This window comes from Panthera leo, chromosome A2 (assembly GCF_018350215.1).
Source record: "Panthera leo isolate Ple1 chromosome A2, P.leo_Ple1_pat1.1, whole genome shotgun sequence".
Taxonomy (NCBI): Eukaryota; Metazoa; Chordata; class Mammalia; order Carnivora; family Felidae; genus Panthera; species Panthera leo.
The window spans coordinates 134,777,080-134,801,761 of NC_056680.1; the positions used below are offsets into that span (position 1 = coordinate 134,777,080).

Below are 24,682 nucleotides of genomic sequence, written 5' to 3' on the forward strand. Positions count from 1 at the left end.
ATAACAAGTTTTACTTTCACAGATTTTTCATGGCTATTACCATTAAACATGGTGAAATTATAAAATCCCCACCTATCCGCAATGAAAAATCAGACTCCTGAAAATTTTAAACAGCAGAAAGGGAACACTGACCTTAACACAAAAATCTGTCTGGTGTCCAAGATTCTGTTTGCAATCTAACCCAATAAAACTACAGAACAGCTACAGACCATAAATCAGATGTTTGTGTTTGGTTTAATCGTCAGGTGAATAAATACTGAGGGTTAACAGAAAGAAGCCTGTTCTAAGTCGATTAAACAAATTCAACCTTCCTGGGAAACGAACACACACACCCCTACCTCTTTCTTTTCCCTCCTACTCCTCTCCCCATAGCATCTCCTGGGGTAGAAGGTACCCAATCATTTCAACTTCCCAGAGAGGCTGGTGTTGTCTTAAGAGCTGGCTTCCTTATTGTATTTCACAAAGGGTAACTGATACACTGCATCACAAGAGAGCAGGTTTCGTTTGAAATCTTAAATTCACGTTTTCCAAGCAAATAATGAAAAACCAATTTTCCTAAAAGTTTCAAATTAAAACTTGCAAGTTTCGGGGCGCCTGGGTGGCGCAGTCGGTTAAGCATCCGACTTCAGCCAGGTCACGATCTCGCGGTCCGTGAGTTCGAGCCCCGCGTCAGGCTCTGGGCTGATGGCTCGGAGCCTGGAGCCTGTTTCAGATTCTGTGTCTCCCTCTCTCTCTGCCCCTCCCCCGTTCATGCTCTGTCTCTCTCTGTCCCAAAAATAAATAAAAAAAAAAAAAAAAAAAAAAAAAAACGTTGAAAAAAAAAAAAAACTTGCAAGTTTCACAAGTGGAAATCAGGAGCCCTCCTCCTCCGTTTTTCCTCCTCTCCCTGTTTCTCTTTTCCTCCCCAGTCTCAGCTCAAGTAGCTTCTTCCACCTCTCTCTCCCTCCAGAAAACCCCACGTCCAAACAGGGAAGAAGTTAAAGCAACCCAGATTTTTCACACCTGGCCCTGCCCTCTGCTGCTCGTGCACCGACTCTGCTTAGGAAAGAACTGAGGGGCCTCCATGCTCTCCTCTCGCTCTATCCCACCCGAAATCTCCGGCTAGGGCAGCGGGATCGCGCCAAGGGTGGGAGGCGCTCCCAAGGGCTGCCTTTCTTTGCAGCTCCCTGCAGCTCCTGCAGCTGCTTCTCAACGCCCAAAACGTTTCCACCCAGGAAACGTGGGTCCAGCCCTCCCCCAAGGTACGGGCTGGAAACCACCATTCAGTCTGTGCACGGGGATATTCCGGGGCCGAAAGTGGGGCCGGCGATGGATGGAAGCTCATTCGGCTTCCAGAGCCCAGCGAAGAACAATGTGTTGCCACTTAGGTGCTAAATCTCCACCTTGCCCTCCACCTTGCACATCTTCTTGGGAAGAACGAGGACACCTTCCCACCCCTCACCAAGTGGCGGGGCAGCAGGCAGCTAGAACCCAAAGCTCCGACGCGCAGCGGGGGGCAGCAGCGCCCACAGCCGGGCACCGAACCTCTCTCAAGGGGCCTCAGGCACAGGAACACACACACACAATGGGCATCCCCACACCTGCCTGGCGATAACCCGTCTCCCCCTAGCCGCCTTCCGGGGTCCGCTGAGAGATGCCAGGCAGCCCCGAGACACGAGCCCTCAATCACGCGCACAGCGGGAGGCGAACAATGGGGGTCAAGTTCGCTTACAAACACACCCCAGCCCCCGCCCCTGGCCAAACCCCGCCGCAGCCGAGGGAGTGGGCGTAGGGGTCGCTCAGGACGCACGCAGGGAGCCCCGAGAACCGAGCGGACTGGGACTGCTTCCCGCAGGGCAGGAAAAGGACAAGAAGGGATCCTGAGCCCAGGCAGCCGCCTCACCCGTCTCGACCCGGGCTCCGGCCGTGAAGCACCGTGGGGAGGGGGCACCCCGGGGAGCCGGGGCTTGCGGAACGCCCCAGGGGGGCAAGCCCGGTGCAGCCGGAGCCCTGGCCCGCGTCTACACCCTCCCCGCGCCCACCCGGGGACCTCGGTTACCGCCGCCTCCGCCGTGGCCCCCGCCGCGTCCTCCGGGGCGCGGGAAAAATCGGGCTCGCAGCTCGCGCCGTCCGTCGCCATCTTCCTGCTCTAGCGGATCCGAATGCGAGCTCGGAGCGGCGGCTGCGGGTTCAGCCCTCTCCGCACGGGCGGCGCTTAACCCGCTGCGGTCCGAGGACGCGGGCGCTCGCAGCCGGGCCGCCGCCGCCGGCGCGCTCCCTCCTCCCCTCGCCACCGCCCCCGCCGCCTTAACCCGCTGCGCGCCGGAGCGCCGCCCGCCGCCGCCTGGTCCCCGCCCCGCGGCCCCGCGCCCGGCTGCCCGCAGTCAGCTCGTGGAGGTACGGAAAATGGGCACGCGCGCCCAGCCCGGGGTAGGACCCGAGGCGCAGAAAGGGGACCCAAGGCGCAGAAGGGGCAACCAAAGCCCCGACGAGGTGAAATCAAAAGCCCGGTAGGTGATTCTCCCGGCACGGTCCCCACCGAGCCGGCGGTGAACAGACCGGATAAATGTCAGGCCTCTCGATTTTGAATTCTCTATACAGTCAAGAAAAGCCTTCACCTCAACCCCCTCTATGCCACCGCTAGGAATCACAGAAGGCACCCTTTTCTTCTTTCTTGGATTTATATGTTTGTTGTTGTTGTTGTTGTTGTTGTTGTTTTGATTTTGGTTTTTTTGCAAGACTGCCATCAGGGCGTTTTTACCCTCCTGGTGTACATATCTGGCTTTGTTTTATTCTATCACTGCCTTTCGTCGTTCTCCAAAAACCGTCAATTCCCAGATCAAAATGTGTCCTGCCACCTTTTATTCGGTTGCATCCAGCCCCTTGGCCTATTCCTTTCTAATACAATCTCTTTTTCAAGAAAGGTGTAGCAGGGCCTGTTTTTGTTGTTTTTGTCCCCAACTCTGGGGTATTTCTGAAAGACTAATCAAGAAATGTTAAGTGCCATTCTTGTAAAAGGAAGCTCTCTACTTTTAAGAGAATTTGAGACCCCCATGAGATAGGACAACACACACAGAGACACACAACACATGACTTTTTCCTAAAAGTTCATTTTTATGGGAATTATACATCTCAGAAGATATATCATGAGATGAGTTAGGCCCAAACTCTTAATTTTCTCTTCCCACATCTGATTGAGTTCCTACCCTTTCCTGCCAATCCCCAGGATGTGAAAATCTATCACCTTATCAAGACCATATGGTACAGGCCTTCCCAAATCACCAGATCTCAAAAAAATGTGTTGAAAGCACAAAATCAAATGGAGGCATTCAAGCTGTGTCTGAAAAAAAAGTAAATTCAAACCACAACCAAATCCTGGACTTAAAGTTTTGGAAGATGAATGACTGGAATGTTCAGTCCAAGGGTTAACAGATCAAAGCCCGTTTTTTAAAATGGCTGACTCCTAATGAAAGTTTTTGGCACTTTAATTGCTTCACTTTCCACATTAGATCTAAATATGATCCAAAACAGGGCAGAGAATATCATCTGCAAAGGACCTGAAAAGGATGGATCAATATAATTGTTAAAAGTTCCAGGGGCTCCTGGGTGGCTCAGCTAAGCATCTGACTTCAGCTCAGGTCATGATCTCATGGTTGGTGAGTTCAAGCCCCACATCAGGCTCACTGCTGGCAGCACAGAGCCCTCTTCAGATCCTCTGTCCTCTTCTCTCACTGCCCCTCCTCCACTCACTCATGCTCTCTCTATCTCTCTCTCAAAAATAAATAAACATTTAAAAAAAAAGTTCCATCCCAGAAGGGGTCTACATCAAGAAAGAACTTTCACCTGGAACCCTGGGGTTAAGGGTCACAGTCTTAGAAATCACCTCAAGGTTATCCTGTAAGCAGAGGTGATCATTTATTTATTGTCTTTGACTTTACTCTGATAGCTACTCCCTCTCTGAGTCCCCTGATTTCCATCCCTGTTTGTTATACCACTATCTTTTATCAAATATTCTCTCTGAAATTGTTCAATATTAGAATAAATAGACTCCCTATACGATGAAAGGAAAGCATTTGACAGTAAAACTTCAATGCTGAACTGATAGTTGAAACTTGAAGTTTGAACCTAAAACATTCCTTCTTTTCAAAATGCATTTTCACACATCAAAAGACAATGAATCTTCTTGACACTGACACTTGGTAGTGATGTTCAATTACTACCAGAGAAATTAACTGGCTCCCTTATAGGGGGAAAAAAATAAAATAATAAACTTCACTTAGGTGTTAAGAACTAGGAATGTGACATGACAATATCTCTGAGAAGCAACTCTCATTTATTTTATACATGCAGCTCAATTAAAAAAAAAAATCATTATTGGGAAGAAATAGCTTCTATGAGTCTAAATACAACTGAAGCAGAATCATCACAAAAGATTCAAACCCTAATTTCTTCCCTCTCACCTACCCCCTCTTTTTTTTTTTTTTTTTTTTTTTTGTAAAATAAGAAATAAACAGTTGAAAAAAAAAAAAATCACACAACAACATATTTTCTAAGGACCAAAATCCAAGACCTAGGAAGAAAAATAAACAGTGTTTTGTCCCTACCTTAAAGCTGCCACTGCCTACTGCCAAGGATTGACAGAATATCCCACCCTACTGCACAGAGGTAACTAGCACATTAGGAGTTAATTCCCTCACCAGTGGCCTGGCCCAGGGCTGCTTCTCTACCAGGAAGACACTTGCTGGTTTAAATTCTCTCCTGAGAATTAACCTCTATTGAGACTGCAAATTAACTCTTTCTGAAAGACTTTCTTTGCACAAAGACAGGCTCTACTAGAGTCAGATCGAATAGATCTGAAAGAGTAGTGACCTGATGGCTCCAGAAATTAAATCTTTTCAAGCTTCATTAAATAGCTTAAAAAAAAAAAAAAAAAAAAGACATCCCGGGGCTAGAGTGAAAATTTCTGAAAGGCAAGGGAAAGGAAAAGATACAGAAGTATAAGCAGGAAGAAAAGAAATCCCTAAACAAAAACAAATCATGATTTTTTAATTGGTAAATTTCTTTCAGCATTAAAACGGAAGGAGATATACTGAATACACTGCAAACAGAACACTATTAGTTTCATTGTCTTCTCCTTTGAACATAATGATGTGCCTGAACTTAAAATTTTATGAACTTAAAATTTGACCCACTGACAAATGAATTTATTGTCAAATTAAAACAAATTATTTTCTGAACCCTGGAACGAAGGTGCTTGTGCTGAGCCATACTCCGAGATTCTGTTTTAAGACCAATGAAATGGGTCCTCCAGCTAGGAGTGCAGACTGGAGGGGGGGGGGGGGGGGGGCGGGGGAGCCAAGTGGTGTTCTGATTAAACCATGGCCTTGCCTCACCAACCACATCCTCCAACCCACTAAACCAAAAACTCAGAGAGTTATATATAATGATGCAAAGGGATTCTTCCTTCCATGTGAAAAGATAAAGGAACATACACATATCCTAAAACAGTTGCCTTGATAGAGCAAGAGAATTCTTTATTTCAGCTAAATGACAACATTTATGTGAACTCCAAAGAGCAAACCATATGTTACCATGTCTTAGTATTGCCAAATGACAAAATTACTGAGTAGCAAACCATTGCTGACTGTATCCGCAAGGCTATCGTTATACAATTTAAATATTCTAGACCATGTTTATGTTTATCCCTGTCTACACCTTGGTGACCCACCTACAAAGCCCCAGGCCTTGACACTCTGAACTCTAACAAAAGAGGGCAAGATGAGCTTGAGGGTCCTGTATCTATCACATGGTTTTGAAACTAAGGCATTGCCAGAAATGCATTTTCACATGACCTGACTACATTCCCTCATAGTCAACTTGTCATTATCTACATGTGCTTAGGCTCTTTGTGGATTTTACTCAGTAAATTTAATCCTAATCTAGTTAGCCACTCTTGTCAACAACCTATGGTTTTGGAAGGCCTCCTTCACCAACTGCAGTCGGTGTGTGCCAAGGGAATGCAAGCTAATTTTACCTAAGCTAAAGCGAAACGTAATTAGGAAATTAAATCTGCTAGGTAGGATACAAGCCAAAGCCAACCTAAATATATCATTATAATCATTTCCAGCCCCTTTTAACACCACCTCTAGCTGGAAATTGCATTTGGTCATTCAGCGCTAAAGTGATGTCCAAAAAGATTTTATTAAAGAGTTAAAGGTAAAGTAAGAACATTATTCCCCCGTCCTGTCACTCAGAACAGAAACTGGGGCTCCGGGAGAACAATGAATCAATGTTGATTCAGTTCCATTGAATGTTTTTAAAATCTTAAGCCGTTACTTGTTGGTTTGATCTCTTATCTGCAGAAGTCATTAACTAGAGTAAGTTCTAGGGCAAAAGGTGTTTTAGTGCAAAACCGTTATGGAAAAACAATTTTAACAAAGAAATCTGGACCACTGCTGCCCCTCATCCACCTGAATTGGAAATGGATCTGAATATTTCCGTTTATTCAGCCTCATTAGCAACCCCACCAGCCTGCAGTATGTAGTTACTAGGCAACCATAACGCATGGGGTGTTTATACCATTAGGCATCAATTATAACAAGCTTTATTTTTCTTAGAAAGTTTAAAAACTATATAAATAAGTTGTGAGATCAGACCCTTTTCTCATCTGATTAGGAGTATAGAGCTAGACATTTTCTTTTCATGGGGTATATATTGTTCAATTCAAAAGGAAATGCAGTGTTTGAAGAATTACTAAGAACTAAAGATTAATGCCCTTAAATTTTAATAAATATGTAGATGATATTTATGATTGATTCAGTGATATTTACTTATGATAAAAAATATAGAAAAGCCATGAATATGTTATATAGTTCTCCCATGTAAAAATGTGAAATAGCCCAAAATACATCAACATTTTCCAGGAAATCATAATTAATTAGCTGTACAATAAGTTAATGGAGTTTCAAATACCTTTGGAATTTTTGAGACATAAATTCCATCTTACATTGCCCAAAATCTCACTTGATGACAACAGTTTGTTTGTCCACCAAGACATTTTTTTGATTAAAATCAATTTAGCTCATTTAAAATTGCCTGAAAATGTGATGCCATTGTTTGAAAAGAAATAATAATAATAACATAAATATAAATACCAGAAGTTCTTCAACTAACCAATGAATATAAAATAAAATTTAATTCATAATATTTATAGAACAATGTCATGGCTAGACTTGGAGGCTTAATTATATATATGATTCAAGAACTGAAAGAAAAAAAGCATTAGTGTTACTATTTTCTTCATAGGGAACGTGAAGTCACTTACAGAATAAAGAAAAATACTTCTGACATATCAACATGTAAGTAGTCTAGAATGTTTTATTCTGGCAGTAAAAGAAATATTCAACCACTGAAGTACTTTTATGCTAGCAATATAGTATTCTTTCCTTATGGAGAAACAGAAATAACCACATACTGACCATTACTCAGAATCAACATCCCTTTATCATTACACCATCTTTTAATGTTCATGATTTAGCCCTTTCAGCATTAACATCTTTGTTAAGAATAAATTCAGTTGGAAGATGTCTTACTGCTACTTTTTGCTTCCTTCAGATCTGCTAAGGACCTTACTTTGTCAGTTTCAGTCTCCACCTCCTGACTATTGACCATCCAAAAGGGATGATGCCATTTGGTCATGAGACAACTTTGCTTGACATACTCTGCTTGGATCAGCCCTCAACCCCACCCTATGTGGCCACAGATACCAACTGGAATGGTGGTGGTGAACTCCCATTCCCAGAATTTAAGATTTGAGGAAGGAGCAAGGGAGAATTTGACTGGAAGCTTCTCCTGACCCTCTGAGCTTGAGTAGTGGATAAAGGCACCCTGCTTACAAATACCACATTATATAGCTCTATTTCCTATAAAAAATCATTTTGAGAGCTAGAGAAACACACAAAAATGGAGTCACAGATTCAAATGTGAAAGGCAAAAGCAATAAAACCTCTAACAGGAGAGTATTTTCATGAGCTTGTATATCAGCACATAAGTTCTGACTTTTTTATTTAATCCAATTGATCGATCTTTTTCTAGTGTGGTTAGTGTTTTGTGTCCTGTTTATGAAATCTTTGCTCAGCTCCTTGGCCTCCCACATGCTGTTTTGTGTTGGCTCTCTTGGAACCTCATCCTGTACATGCTCAGCTTAGAATTTATCCTAAAATTTGAGAGGAAATCATGTACAGATTTTTTGGACTCTTTCTCTTAAGTTTCTTCCTCTCTGGGACTTTTTCCTTCAAGTCCCACATACTTTGGCAACCTTCAAATACTGACCTTTGTCTCCTTAGCCCAGTAAAACTCATTTTTCCCCAACTGGCCCCTACCCCCATCCCAGCCCTCCTCTCAAAAGTCATAGCCCCTCAAGTCCTGCCTGCATGTGTGACCTGCCAACACCTTCTACCAGTCATTTCATATATATGGTGTTTCACTTCTTTTTGTTGTTTTTAATAGGAGGGTTGACCTAATACTAAGCACTCTGTCATGACTGGAACTGAAAACCACATGTACTTACTTTTAGAAGGAGTGTTTATAACTAACAAAACTTCCTAATGCTCCCTTGCCTAATTGGATTGTATCCAGGACCGTGTTATTTATTTTCTTATCCTGGGGTTGGGGGGAACCCAGCTGAGACTCTCCAGTTGCCATTGACAAACAGAATCCAGGCACCGATCTGCTAAGTCATCCAGAAACAGACATGAAAAACCATGTTGGCAATAAAGGATGACATTGCAGCAGTAGAATATAATACCATGATGTATAAATTCTATTATCAGTCTTAAAAATGTAGCAATGTGCCTTCTATTCTAGGGAGTAGTGTGCCTGATGGCTTTCAGAAAATAAAAGAAAAATCAGAAAAAATAAAATAAAATCAGAAAATAAAAGAAAAATCAGAGATTGAAAAGAGGAAAAGAGGAAGAATAGAGTGAGGATGGCCCTAGGTTTTCCTTAGTTAAGGGACTGGTGGTTAAATGGATGTCTTTCAAAGAACAAACACATCTCAAATGTGATTCTGGTACATTCTGGGAAACTTTGGCAGATTTTCTGGACTTCAAGGTCAAATGAAGATTGGTGGGCATAGAAGAACATTAACTCCAAGGCTGCAGTGTTAACACTAAACCCAGTACATGACAAGCAGTCAATAAATATTTAGTCAAATTAATTCCGTGTAACTGATGAGTGGGTAGATAGGTGAATAGACGGATAGAGTAAATACTACTGATTAGCTACATTGGCCCCTTTGGCATTATGGTGAAACTTACAGATTTCTTCTCAGAAAAAAATGTAAATGCATAAAACAAAACATGTCATCATAAAGAAAATGAGTTATATTCAAACCCAGTGATCAAAATTCTGCATATAAAAAAAGAAAAATTTATAACGGAGGAATAGACATGCTTCTCTCTTCCATAAGGAAATAAGATATAGTAGTGGGCCCATAATTAAGGTAATTTTGAAGTTTCCATGAATGTAAATGATATTTTGAGATCTCAGTAACAATTGTATTGAGACTTAAAAATATCTGTAATGGCTACTGTGACAAAGTCATAGGTACTGCCAGATCTACTATGGTCTGTTGCCTAGATTCATAATTGAAGTAAATGTTAACTATCAGTGAGAAGTGAACAAACATGAAAATATAATTTTTTAAAAATTTTTCATGTACTTCCCATGGAATTCTACTCGTGAACCCCATCATTTAAGAAGTTCACTCTATAGATTTTAAGGAGAGTTCATACTTGTTAAAATAAAAATTTCTGCCCAATTGAGACATTTAGTAAGTAATATATATAAATATATAAGATATATTTATATAAAATGTGCATATAAAAATATATATTTATGTGCATATAAAATATATATGTGCATATATATTTTATATATATTATTATATATTATATATATTATACATATTTATATATATGTGCATAAATATATAAATGTGCATATAAATAAATATATATATGTATATAGGAGGTGGAGAAGGATGGAAATATAGATGTATTAGGCTAAGTAGGGTATGCTGAGGACCGAGGTTAAAGATCTCAAATGGTACTCCCTCCTATCTGCCAAATAAAATAAAACAACTCAGAACACATACTGTAGTGCAGTTGTTAAGTGCAGGGTTCCATAATTAAGAGCCTCTTTCTAGCTGTGTGACCTTGGGCAAGTGCTGTTCTTGGTGACTTCATCAGTTAAGAGCCATCATAATGACTCCTGCCTCTACAGGGTTGTTGGGAGTATGAAATTGATTGATTCATTTAAAGCACTTGGAACAGTGGCCCCCACTAAACTCCTAGCAAATTTTGACTGATTACTATTTTCATGCTCCACATACACTTATTAAAGAATAAACAGTCACCCATATATACATGACATTGCAGAAATATTTTATGAATTTAAAAAATGATCCTACAGCTATGCAACAGTCCTAACCAGGCTATTTTGTATAATGTTGAAAATTTTAAACCAAGCATTCCAAGATTTTAGATTAAATAGTAAAAACTCTCTGTAAGTGCTTGCAAAAGTCATAAGAGAAAAATGTGGGATGGATCCTACAAGATGGTTCTGGCCAAATTGATTATTGCTACATTTGAAGCATACCTCTTTTTACTCAATAAGGACATGTTTTAATTAAATACTACATAGTGTTGGTCCAAAACTATCACTAGGGATTAGGTAGAACTTGTCCAGGCCATTAGATCTAAATTCAGCCTAATCCAAGCCAATGGGCTAATTCCAATGAGCAGACACATTTTGTTTGACTCATACAATGTTATTTTTTTTAAGGGAATAATTGCCCACATTTTAAAATTGAGGAATTTCATATAAAAATTCAGCCTTTCAACTTCTCAAAAATTCAGAGTATCTGAAACCACTTGTGCTCACACTGAGTCCCTTTGAGACTAGGGCTTGTGCTCTCCAGCTGTCTAAAATCTCCACTGCCCTGTTTTATTTTACTTTACTTCCTTGTTTCCCATAATTACATTACTTTCTTGTTTTCCATAGAGTTTTAACTTCATGATCCCTAAGGCAAAACAATGTAGTTTATGTGATTCCAGTAAGATTTTATGTATTTATTTATTTTAATCAAAACAGTGGAGGAAACTTAGACTTAAAAATATGCCTAAGACCTAGTGGTGCAAGTATCTTGCCATCCACCATCAACATGCATACTAACAATTCATAAATCCTTTGAAAAAGGTTGACATAAGCATCTGTTATGAGCTAAATTATATCCCCCTCAAAATTCACATGTTGAAGTCCTAACCCCTAGTACTTCAGAATGTGACTGTATTTGGAGATAGAATCTTTACAGAAGTAATTAAGGTAAAATGAGGTTATTGGGGCAGAAGGGGGGGTGTCTAATCCAATGTGCCTGGTTTCCTTATAAAAGAGATTAGGACACAGACACACATGGGGAAAACCATCTGTAAGAGAAGATGGACATCTGCAAACCAAGGAGAGAGGCCTCAGGAGAAACCAGCACTGCTGCCAACTTGGTCTTGAACTTCCAGCCTCCAAAACAGTAAGAAGATATGGGCACCTGGGTGGCTCAATCGGTTAAGTGTCCAGCATTGGACTTCAGCTCAAGTCACGATCTCACAGCTCATGAGTTCAATCCCTGCGTTGGGCTCTATGCTGCCAGCTCAGAGCCTTGGAGCCTGCTTCAGATTCTGTGTTTCCCTTTCTCTCTGCCCCTCCCCTGCTCATGCTCTGTCTCTCTGTCTCTCAAAAATAAATAAACATTAAAAATTTTTTTAAATAAATAAATAAAGCCACCCAGTCTATGGTACTTTGTTCTGGTAGCCCTAGAAAACTAATATAGCATCTATTCTGAATGAACTCATTCTTCCCGTGCTCTCCCACAAGTGACTTTATTTCAGCCAGGTCATCTCTGGAGTTAGCTCACATCTCTAGTGTACGAAGTCATGGACAGACTTGAACCAGTGCAGTGTGCCTTGGTGCTTTTCAGTGCAAATGTTCCAATAAAAAAAAAAAAAGTTTTTTCTTTTTCTTTCTTTTTTTTTTTAAGGGGGGGGGGGCAGGATACTGAGAATGAGATCAGATTCAAGGTCATTATATCATCTCATTCACTTGATTCTGAATGTGCTTTAATGAGTTTGACAAAAAGAGGATTTATAGCCAGCCCACCAGGAATTGCACAAAGCTTGTCTTATTTATGCCTGCAGTGTACCCCGTACGCAAACCTTTTCTGTCAATGTGCCAGAGCTCAGAACTGCCCATACCACAAAACTCCAGGGGGCTCCACTTCTCCAGTGGTCTAGGTAAATGGCAAAAGCTGTGAAGGCTGAATAAGAATTTAAAACACTGGTTGTAATTTAAAATGAAGGACATTGGTACTAGAAGACTTGTTAGAGCTGAAGCAAGTGACGGATCTTCAGTGACTGTTTCTCATCACTATAAACTGGGAATGAGCATTTCAATAGTTACTTCACAGGATTGTTGTGAGGACTGAATGAGATTAACATGCACAAGTGCCAGGATGCTGAAAAGAGCTACACCAGGAGTGTTATGACTTAGAGGTATCTTCCAGCCTTCAGGTTCAAGGCTCTTTCAGCTGGACATCTGCTGCATTATCATTAAGAAATTCCACCTACCCTTGGCTGGGTCATACCATGGTGGAACTCCTGGCCTGTATATACACATTTCTGAGCTCTTCTTTAAGGAAGTGTCTCTGGGGCTAAAGCATGGAAGGAGTTTCTCTTTCCCTTATTACCACATTTTTTAATAAGTGAAATTTCCCCTGTCAGAATACATCAAGATACCATGGTGACAATTGCTATAGAAATGCTAGATTTAGAAAGAAACAAGGTGACTTTAATTCTATTTCCTGCAACCTATGTTCAACAGCCTAAACTAAACCTGTGCTGGCCAGATGACAAAGGGGACACCTGTCCCAAATATCTTGCCCACTCTCTTGCTGTAGAACCTAAAACTCCTGCTTCCTAAGGCCTTTCAGAAGGTATGCATAGAATTAAGCTCTAGCCTAACATTACCTGGAACACATATATACTGGGCTAACATTAACAAAAAAACCACTTTTTTTGAGTATGTAATTATCCATTGGAATCCAGATCACAGGCCATTAAATCAAATGATTACAAAGAGCCAGGTATGAAGGATATCTGAATAAGGGTGGACATGGGTTTCAGACAATGGAGAATGATGGGGACTTGAGCCAACAGGAAGGCACAGGCTCTGTCCAACTAAAGGGGAATTCCTCCTTGAACTGAGTCAAGAAACACAAACCCAGCAATGTCAGAGCTTCTCATTTTTCAGGAGATGGAAAAACCAAATGTTTATGTGAAATTTTCCAATTTTAAAAACATATCTGCAAGGCAAAACTGGCTATGGCTGCAGGGTTCTGGTTGATCGATGCCCTGAATCCAAGAATCATCTCCTTCTGGCCTTAAAGTACAGAAAAATGGAAGCAAGCTAAAAATATGCATGCTGAGTGGCCTCCACAGGTGTCTCTACTGAATAAGCCCTTTTTGAGGCTAAACAGCTGCATATTTTAATCAGCAGCCCAGGAGATTCATCTGGAGATCACTCAGGGACCACCTTTTGGCACACATTGCTGAAGACAGCAAACTACTCAAAAGCAAATATCCATCTTTGTGTCCTGTGAGCCTAGCACATTACCAAGGAAGTTTTAGGAGTGAATGAATTCTTCATTAACCTAGTGCTGTATCATAACACCAGCAGATGTTTACTAAAAGCCGTATTAACTCATTTTCATCTAATTGTCTTTAAGTAGCTAGTAAGACCCCCCCCCCAAGATACAAGATACTAAGAAAATAATTTCAAATTGGGGGAGAAGATAAGAGCAAGGAAGAATGTGGAACATGAGGCATTTTCTGGGAAAAGCAGATCTGAGTGAGAGTATGACCCCACAACATCCAAAGGACTCAGAGGCACTGAGAAAGGTGTGAAGGGGTCAAAATAATTCAATACAATGGAAAATAATTAGGTCCTGAGTATGTATCAATTACCATTTATCTTCAGGTATTTTCATTTGTCAAAATGGCAGCAGTTAATAAAATACATCTATGAATTAAGGACAGGTGGTAATAGAAATCTCTCAATCAAAATACAATAAATATTGATGTTTTATTTCGACATTTTCTTGTGGAAATTTCCCTTGAAATTCATTTATGTACTCCTCTATCTTTAGAGTGAATCACAAATTTTCATTTATTAAAAGCATCTATGCAGTGGGGCATCTGGGTGGTTCAGTCGGTCAGTGTGGGACTCAATTTCTGCTCTGGTCATGATCTCCTAATTTGTCAATTCAATCCCCACGTTGGGCTCCACTGTGTCAGTGCAGAGTCTGCTTGGGATTCTCTCTCTCTGCCCAATCCCCTGCTCTCTCTCTCTCTCCCACTCTCAAAATAAATAAATAAGGTATATAAATAAATAAATAAATAAATAAATGTATCTATGCAGCAATATTTCCTGCTTCTCAAGAGAGGGTAGTGAATTTTTAATCAGTGTTGATTTTATAATAACACTGAAGAACATTTAAAAGGATTCGATTTTCCCCAAATTAATTATTTTGAGGGTCAGCATAGAAGAAATGTTAAGAAAAAATATAATAAAACCAGTATGCAGTTACATTTAGCATTTTCTTACTAATCATAAGAATCCTTCATTCTTCACCTTTTTTTCTGTGGAAACTGGAGTTTCCTTGCCCTCCTCTTTGTCACAATAAATTGGGCTGCTGGGACCCCTTGAAGCTTTCCCAGTCTGGGCTTCTTAAGTCCAGTAGCTCTGTCCTCTCTGTTATCTGCTTGGAATCTATCCCATTTTGCAACGTGACATTTTTTATTATTCTAATACAAGTGTTGGCAAACTTTTTCTATAAAGTGCAGGGTGGCTAATATTTTAGGTTTGTGGGCATGCATTGTAAGCAATCACTCAACTCTGTCCTATGCAGTGTGAGAATTGCTATAGATGTTGGGCCAGATTTGTCCCACAAGAAGCCAATATTTTGCTTATCCTTGTTCGAATAGAAAATTATGTACTTTTTGCATTATTTACAATTATATCTTGTTTTCCCAAATAGACTGTAAGTTCCTTGCAGACAGGAAAACTTATATCCTGTTTTGCAACACCTATAGGACTTTGGCTTGTAATGTTTTGATCGTTATATGGGATTGATAAATATTTGGTCATTGACTGTTGGCTAATTGTCTGATTTTATGCGTGAGTGTTTGCAGGGGAAAACCTCAGAAAATGACAGAATTTTTGAAGAGAAGAAACCAAAGTCCATATGGGCTTGTGATTTTAGCCATGCAAAGGTCACATGTTACGCTTCAAACAAATCTAGTGATCACAACTTTATCCATCTTCCTTTAATATCCAAATTAAATAATGCGAGCTCTCATCCCATACTACCAGGTGTATCCAGGACCCTTTTTTATATTCCTAAGGATTTCCTAGACATATTTTCAGTCTCCTAATGTCATTCCTTTACCCACTGCTCTGAGTTCTTACCTTTTGACCTGCTTGCCCTCAGATCTCCTAATCATGCTGTCGGTTTCTTTTTTCTGCACAGTGGAGGATCTATTTTTAGCTTTTCCCATCATAAAAAAAATTCTCCACATTTAAACCCAATGTGCTTTTTAATAAAAATCCAATTGTAAAAATCCAACTCCCTGCTGATTCAGAAATGTATCCTCCCAATCCTGCATATTCCCAGCAGCCAAGAAGGTGGTTGAATTTTACTTGTAGGAGCTTCAATCATTAAAACAGTTATTTTTCAACATGTAAAATTGCATTGTTATGCTAAATATGTTTTTTCTTACTGCACACACTGCCCATATCTTCAGAGATTCTAATTCCCACCTACAAACCCAGAAATCCAGGCTTCCCTGGTGAGAATCATGTGCCTAAAGGAACGAAATATACCTTCAACCTTGGGAGCAAACCCAGGGTAAATTTACAGAGTGCCAAAGCTCAGATTTTAGAGACCAGACAGATGATGGTAACATTCTGTTACTTCTGGAGTCATATACAAAGCAGGCAGCCAACTTTACACAGTTCATATGTAAATAGCAAATAGCAATATAAAGCCTCTCATTTAAAGAAAAAGCACCACGATGCTAACTGTGTAGTAATGGTGGGAGACTCTCGACCAGATTAATGGAATTGAGGGATAAAACAAAAGATGACCCAGAACAAAGGGTATTCTCTTAACTATGCCTGGCTAAGGATAATATTTAAATCCTTATAGGGAATGAACTAGAATATATATCATTTTGTGGTGGTCCAGTGACATAACATCTGAATAGAATTCTCATTCTACACTGCAGGTTCTCTAATTCTCAACCAACCCTTTTGGTGATCTTCAAGATATTGTACAGTAGCTACCTAAACTGAGGAACAAAACTGGGCTATAACCTTGACCTTTCATAGGGCTTATATTATGTCTCTATGTGTCACTATATGTTATGTTGGATATTTAGCCTAGATAAATTTTATTTTGTTTTTATTTAAAAAAAAATTTTTTTTTAACGTTTATTTATTTTTGAGACAGAGAGAGAGAGCATGAATGGGGGAGGGTCAGAGAGAGGGAGACACAGAATCCGAAACAGGCTCCAGGCTCTGAGCTGTCAGCACAGAGCCCGACACGGGGCTCGAACTCACGGACCGCGAGATCATGACCTGAGCCCAAGTCAGCTGCTTAACCGACTGAGCCACCCAGGCGCCCCTAGCCTAGATAAATTTTAAACCTCAACCAAGTTACTACAAACTGGTTCTGTTATGACCTTTTACACAACAGAATAAATGTGTGTCAGAGGCAATGCTATGTGCTAAGTCCCATTTGATCACACAGAAAGATGGTATTTTTCAACCTGCCAGGTAGTTTGGGGTCAAGTGACTACTAGTTCTGATAACTTGGCTATAAATAAAATTGACACACACAACATCCAGGCCATAGTATAGAGAACAGCTGTGATCTCTTTTCCCTTGTCCAAGGATCTAGAAGTCAACAACTCCACATGGCATAGCCACAAGGTATATCCTTGAGTCTCCACCTAAAAGTGAGGTGCCTCAGAGAGCTGCTGGGAGCAGTGAAATGTGGCCAGTAATTTATTACCACAGCATCCCTTAACCTATGCTGACAAAAAAAAAAAAAAAAAAAAAAAAAAAAATGAAGAGGGAAAGAAAAGAAAGAGAAAGAACAAATTTGATATTTAAATTACCCGGGAAAATCACAAAAACAAAATACAATTAAAAATTTGAATTAGAAAATAATCTTTTGCTATTTTTTAAAAGTTTATTTATTTATTGGGGGGGGGAGAGAATCCCAAGCAGGCTCCCCATTGTCAGTGCAGAGCCCTTCGCCCCAGGCTTGATCTCACAAACCCTGACATCATGACCTGAGCCGAGATCAAGAGTTGGACGCTTAGCCAACTGAGCCATCCAGGCACCCAGAATTAGAAAATATTTTAAAAGGAATGCAGTTTTGTGACATTGTGTGATATTCATTACCTGGGAGTAAGGAACTATGTTAATGAGGAAAATCACAATCTTGGATTGCATAAAAAAATTACACAATGATTTTGAGAAGTAAAAGGTGAATTCAGTGATTCTTTAAGATTTAAGACCTTTTGGTACTGGGTGCCTGCATCTGACTTCAGTGCAGATCATGATCTCATGGTTCCTGAGTTCCATCAGGTGAGCACAAGCCCCACTTCAGGTGAGCCCTCCTCCTCTTTCTCTCTCTCTCTCTCTCTCTCTCTCTCTCTCTCTCTCTCTGACCCTCATGGGATTCTCCCTCTCTCTCCACCCTCGCTCACTTGCACTATCTCTCTCTCTCTCAATAAAAAAAAAAAAGAAAGACCTTTTGTTACTTATCCTAGATAGAACTATTTTATTCATCAGTAAGACCCTAACCATTATAGCAAATCCGTAAAACTATTTACATTATAAACAGTACAGTTTATTTTCATGTATATCTATGTTATACAAATTAAACTATATGGACTCCACCCTTAATTTACATTCTGGCCCTTCTCCAGGTTGCAGCCTAAATCCAACCTACTACCTGTTTTTGTAAATAGACTTTTCCTGAAGCATAGATAGTCATGATCTCTAATTTGTGTACTGTCTACAGCTGCTTTTGCTCTCAACAGCTGAATTGAGTAGCTGCAGTGGAGACAGTACAGTCTGTAAAGGTTAAAACCTTTGCTCTCTGGCCCTTCATAGGAAAAGATTTCTGAGCACTACACTAAGGAATGGAAGACCACAGTAAAAATGTAAAAATAAACACAAAAAGTTTTATCCTTTGAATCCTAGGTTTCTCCATGGTGTTTTTAATTATATGCAACTTTTACCTTAGTGCACTGACTTCACCTACACCATGCTGTGATGGACTGAATATTCTGCTTCGCCCTTCCCCACTCCCATCCATGTGTTAAAACCCTTATCCCACTGTGAAGCTATGAGGAGGTGGGGCCTTGGGGAAGTAACTAGGTCATGAGGGTGGAGCCCTCACGAATGGTATTAGTGCTCTTAAAAGAAAAGACCAAAGAGTTAGCTAACTCACTTTCCTCTCTTTCTGTCCCATGAGGACACAGAGCAAAGACAGCCATCTGTAAATGAGGAAAAGGCCACTCACCAAGAACCTGATCATGCTGGCTCCCTGAGCTCAGATTTCCAGGCTCTTGACCTGTGAGAAATAAACTTCTGTTATTGCTAAGTCACCCAGTCTATGGTACTTTGCACCTGAACTAACACACACGCATAGCCTGTGAAATCACAACACCTTGTCTAATTATCCCAAATTCTGAATGAGAGGAGTGAAAAGTACTTGAAATTTTCACCATATCTGGGATTCATCTTCAACACATGGCTCTGTTGCTTCTAATGCTTCTTTTTAAATTATCTTGCACATTATTATCAGAATAATCTCTCAATATTTGTGAAATCTCCAATTAGTAGCTCTTCTACATTTTCTCTGCCTTGATAATATTTAATAGCTTCTCAATGCCCACAGTATCAGTCTCTCTGCTCTCCATAATCTAACCAGACCCTCCAAGAAAATATTTTCTATCATTCCATAACATTCTTTGTGTCAATCACATAAAAAATTTCACTTTTTCATCATATATGGTATCAGAGAGAATTGCTTTTGTCTATAAGTGACCAAAAACTTGACCACAATGGCTTAAGCAAATAAAGATTAATTTTCTCCTCCCAAACAATAAGAAATTGGCTACTGGTGTAGACTTAGCAATCCAACAATTTGGGGCTTATATTTCTTGAACTCTCTAGACTTTTCCCTCATAGTCACAAGATGCTACTGCAGCACCAGCCATCATATTTAATATTCAAGGCAGAAAGAAAACAGAAAGGGGAGAGGTTAGTGTAAACCATAGTTGTCCCTTTTATCAAGAAAACAAAAACTTTGCCTGGAACCCCAAGCAGAGTTCTATTCATGTGACTTACTATCCAGAACTGTCTCATGGCCACATGACTTCCCTTAGCCACAAAAGAGGCTAGTATTTTGTTTTTTTGAAACCTAAGTAGAGGCAGACAGGGAAAAAGTGCCAAGAAAAGCATGTTGGGGTCTACCATATACACATTAAGCTCCTGCCTGTCTCTGTGTTCTCACACATGTTCTTCCCCTGTGTAAAATGCTCCCGCCATCTCTGCTTATGCCAAACCCTACTTCTTATTTTTCCAGTGCCCAACGTTATATTCCATCTCTTTCACTAAGCATACCCGGTAGCTTCCAGCCACCATGATCCCTCCTTTCTCTGAAAACATTGTTATGCACACATAAATATATAAAAATCTCTCAGTTTTTCAAAGACCAAATTATGTTCTACTTAGGTCAAATGCATTCATTGTTGTCCTCCCGATGGAACACTTAGTTCTTGATGGCAAGCCTGTCTGCAGGATCTTCTCTTCATTATCTTCTCCAAAAGACAGTCTCTTTTAGGTAAAAGTGTCTTCAAAAGATAACACTTTCTATTTAACTCCTTATGTATCAAAGGACCTAATAGGATTTATTAATACTTATTTTTAAATACTATTACATGAGTTGTGACTTTACAATAATGCAACTGGGCCCTTCAATCAAACACAAGTATAACTTTAAGCTTATATCTTATACATATTGGTACATTTCACATTATTAATAAAATGAAAGAGAGTGACTTTTAAATGCAATGTGTTTTTACAACATAAAAATTATTTTTTTTTTACTATTTCGAGGTTGATTACTTTGCTTACTGGACTGTAAGAACTCTAATTCATGTATATTGCACAGGTAGTCACCTTATGATTGTTTCTACAAATGTGCATTAGCCAAGAATTTAAGCAGGGGTTTGGGTTCTTAAGTAACTCATGAGGTTGGAACATTTTTTTTTAACTCTTCTCCAGGCCCCCTAACCGACCTTTAAAAAGCTCTAGTCTGCATTTTTAGCCCTTAATTCTTCACAAAGTAAATCTTATTTTTCTCCTCACTCTCCTATAGGGCTTTGTATTTTCCTTTCTGAACTAAATACTTTCAGATATGCTTTCTCAGGTGAAATACAGGCCTTTCTCTCACATCAGAATAAATTCTTCTCCACACAGGCTACCACATAACATGAAAATTGTTTTAATGTCCTAGGTGGAGATTTGAATGCATATAATTTATAATAACTCATGGCATCGCAAATGTAGGGACACTTTTGAAAGAAAGGTGAGATAGGAATTACTGAAAGAAATTCCTAGATGATTTGAAGTGAGTCTTAAGTGTTGGGTACCAATGTCAGCTGAGAACACGCTGTCCCGTCAACATGGACAAGTTCTTGAGAAGATACTGAGAATCTAAAGCAGGAGAAGCTTTTGGCCTGCTTCTTAGGGAGTAGGCTTTTGCATGGAGAAGTAAACCAAGTACCTTTTGAAGTTATGCCACATCAATCACAGGTCTTTATATACTGATTAACTGCCTCTCTCAGCAAGAAGGATGAACCAGCTAGCTTTCTCAGCACAAAAGAAACCAGTTTTGCAGCTCATGAATTAACCCTTCTATTGCCAGGTAAATTATTTTTCAGGATAATGAAAACAAAGAAATAACAGGTTTCAAATGATTGGTTGGCAGAAATAAACACTGACTATCTTCTGCCTACGCTTACGCTGAAAACTCGAAGATCACTACCTACTAACATAGAATGGCTGCCAAAAACCCAGAGGTGGCAAGGAAAAGAGAAGTGACAGATGGAGAGTGTCCCTATGCATGCAGTTGGCAGCAGTCTGAATCCATATGAGATGCAAGAAACCCAGATAGACATGGGTTCACAGAGGACTATTGTATGCCTGATGTTTGGGAGAACTGAGTTGTCTAATTTCCCACGTAGGATTTTCTAGAGTAATGCTTTTGTAATCTTAATGTGCCTACAAATCACCCAGGAGCTATTAAAATATTGATGTTGATATAAGACATCTAGATGGGTCCTGAGATTCTGCATGTCTAACCATCACCCAGTTGATGTGGCTGCTGCTGGTCTATGCACTGCACTTGGAAGTAACATGATACGAGAGAGCCTCAACTCATTAGCCTTAACTCATCAGTCTTAAACCACGCTTCAAAGCAATGTAAGCTTCATTCCCCTTAAACATGTGGGGTCTCTGTATTATTTTCAAACATCATAGGAATTGCTTTATTAACACCTTATATGAATTCAAACATATCAAATATGACAAGTAAAGAATAAAGGAGACTTTATTATATTAAAAAAATTCACCTAAGCATATGAGTTTTCCAACTCTTTGCATATGTAGAACATTTTAGGCAAAAAGGCAAGCATGGATTTGCATGCAAGAATGTTTGTGGCATTAAGCAAGTAAATTACCCAATTCTGCCACTTGGACTGATGCCCAAACAGGGAACAATAATGATACCTTACTTTTGTAGATTTAGTTACAGGGCACTGTCGCATGCATTATCTCTTTAATCCCTATAATAACCCTCTGATGTAGGTGTTATTCTTATTTTACAGATGAAGAAACAGAAACTGGGAGGTGCCATGCCTAATTTCCCAGCTAATGGGTGATAAACTTTGGGCTTAAAACCAGGTTTTTGAGTCCACTCCTCTTTCTGGCATCCTATAAGCTCTCAATGGTTCTCAGCCTTGGTTGCATATGGAGAGCTGAAAAATGCTAATGCTTGGCTCCCATCCTGAGACATTCAGTAACTGGTCTAGGGGAGTGGCCTGGGCAGCAGGATTTTTTTTTTTTTTTCCCAAAGCTTTTAAGTGAGTTTAATGCCGGGTTCGTCAACCTCAACACAATTGATATTTGAGAACAGATCATTATTTGTTGAGCAGGGTTTTGCCATGCTTTGTCGGATGGTTAGCAGCATCCCTGTCCTTTCCTCTAGATGCTAGAAGTAACAATCCAGCTGTGGCAAGCAAATACCTCCAGGCATGGGCAAATATTCCCAGGGGAGCAAGATCATTTGAGAAGCACTGCTTAATTATGAAGTTGTGAATAAATGACTGATCAATAGCTTCCTTACCAGCAGCAACTTTCAATTTATTTGTTCATCATTTACTACACTCATGTCTAAGGAGTCGGAACGATCCGTGGTATTCGCCTTTCCCAATTTCATCAAAATTAGGAACCAAATGACAAATCATTTTGGAATACTGTATTTATGTAACGATTATCTGATCTAAAGGAGAGAGAAAGTTCTGTTCATTGGTAGTTATTTAATTCACTCAATTATATTTTCCTAGTGTTAACTACATGCTAGGCCAGTATTTCTCAATCTTGCCTGATGATAAGAATCACCTGGAATGCTTGCTAGAACAACAGATTCCTAGGCCCTAACCCAGAATTACTGGATCAGAATTTCCAGAGAGAGACCAGATGATCCAGATAATTTACCAAGTGCCTCTTATCATTAGAGAACTTTGGGAAAAACTGGGTAGAGCATAGTAGATACAGAGAAGACACAGTCTTCCTCTCAAGGAGATATAAATCAAATAATTATGATCACAAGAGCAAAAATACAGTATTTAGAAGCCTAGAATGGAACAAGGGGGGAGTAATGAATCTTATTTTGGTGGGGGAGGCATTGCTCTGACAAGGGCATATGTAAGATGATATCTGTCTTGAATTTTGAAGCATAAATAGAACTAGGCATAAAAGTATGTTCCAGGTGGAGAAGAGCCATAAGAACAAAGGCCTCCTGGCTCCAGTTTCTAGTTTTATAACCTACAGCCATTCACATAGTAGATGCTCACTAAATATATATTCTTTGGCCAACCTTAAACCCACTGCTCATTCATCATAGTGCTCTCTTGCCAATGACTCCACACACTGAGTCTTATCCTCAAATGGGCATGAGAAAAATTTGCCTAGGCTAGAAGGTTGCCAATAAATCAACACTATGCATTTCATTTAAGACCGTGATATATACAGATTTAATTCTTTTTACCCTCAGAATTAGCTTTCCTGTCAGCGATATGGTAACTGTTGATTTTTGAAAATTTCTCCTATAGCTCTTTGTAGAAGATGAATTACTGTTTATTATATATTACTGTGTGGGCAGAAAAGGACTCAACAAGCTACTAGAAAGTATTACGGGAAACAATAGTCTTTCCAGGTTGCACAGAAGACCTATCCTAAACCGGCATTGCAAGCCTACCTGAAGATCTGGGGACATCTCTTAATGTCCCTCCTGCTCCAAAGGCTACTTTCCAGGAAGGCTGATAAGGTTAGCTCATTACATAAGTAGGAAGCAAACTTCAATGTAATCTCAGACTGGCTTTCAAGTACTACCCACTCACCATTTCCTTCATCGTAGTATTTATCCATAGTATTTATCATTCCATAGTATTTATCATTCACTGACATTATATTATTTTTTTATTTGTTGTTTCTCTTTCTTCTCCGAGATTGTACATCCCACCAGATCAGGCACTCTGGTAATCTTATTCACTGTTGAATCCTCAGTACCTAAAAAACGTTCTTCATACATAGTAGCCACTCATTAAACAACTGTGGAATACTGAGTAGGTTCTAAGTTCATCTGGAATCTTGTTTTTCTCCTATGTAGACGTAACATGTTTGTCATTCCTTGTCAATGTCTAACACTTTCTCTGGGCTATTACATTAATTATGGCAGGGATAGTGTCTATTCTGTTTTCTATTTATCTCCTGGTCCAACACGTAGGAGATTCTCAATAATTATTGATTGAATGGATCAATGAATGAATAAGCAAATCAAAATAGAAGGCACTAAATGGCACCAAATGGCTTTCATCCCATGAGCCCCATTTCTCCAATAGCACACTCACCCTCAGCATAGACATTTGGCTCAGCAAATTCCAGGAATGAAGAGCTCTGATTATTAGAGCAGTCAGCTCTTCCTGTGACAGTAGCAAGACTGGAACAAATGAAATGGCTAATGAGCAATAATCCTGCAACACTTGAGGTAATAAGAAAAAAGTCAAAGAGGAAAAATCCATACATTGGTGACAGGGAATCTGTTTGAAAGAGCTGGTCAATATACATGAAACAGAGAGCCTTGCAAGCCAAGAAATATGGGCATCTCCAATGAGGAAATATCAGAGGTAGGAGAGCCTAGTCTAAAGGTATAGCATTCCCAAAAAACCCG

General features: G+C 39.9%; 1 protein-coding gene across 6 annotated transcripts in view; it reads right to left on the reverse strand.

Annotated features, from left to right (window-relative positions):
- CTTNBP2 (cortactin binding protein 2) overlaps positions 1 to 24,380 on the reverse strand; it is a 169,958-nt gene extending 145,578 nt beyond the window's left edge. For 4 of the 6 annotated variants that reach the window (XM_042922963.1, XM_042922912.1, XM_042922938.1 and 1 more), the window contains exon 1: positions 2,039 to 2,208. In XM_042922963.1, coding sequence (XP_042778897.1) covers positions 2,039 to 2,119 — 81 coding nt within the window. In that variant the 5' untranslated portion in view covers positions 2,120 to 2,208. Of the gene's footprint in view, positions 1 to 1,580; positions 1,635 to 2,038; positions 2,209 to 18,685; positions 18,737 to 24,362 lie in introns of those variants that run through there. The other 2 variants (XM_042922917.1, XM_042922931.1) reach the window with 2 other exon arrangements.
- Positions 24,381 to 24,682: the final 302 nt, after the last annotated feature.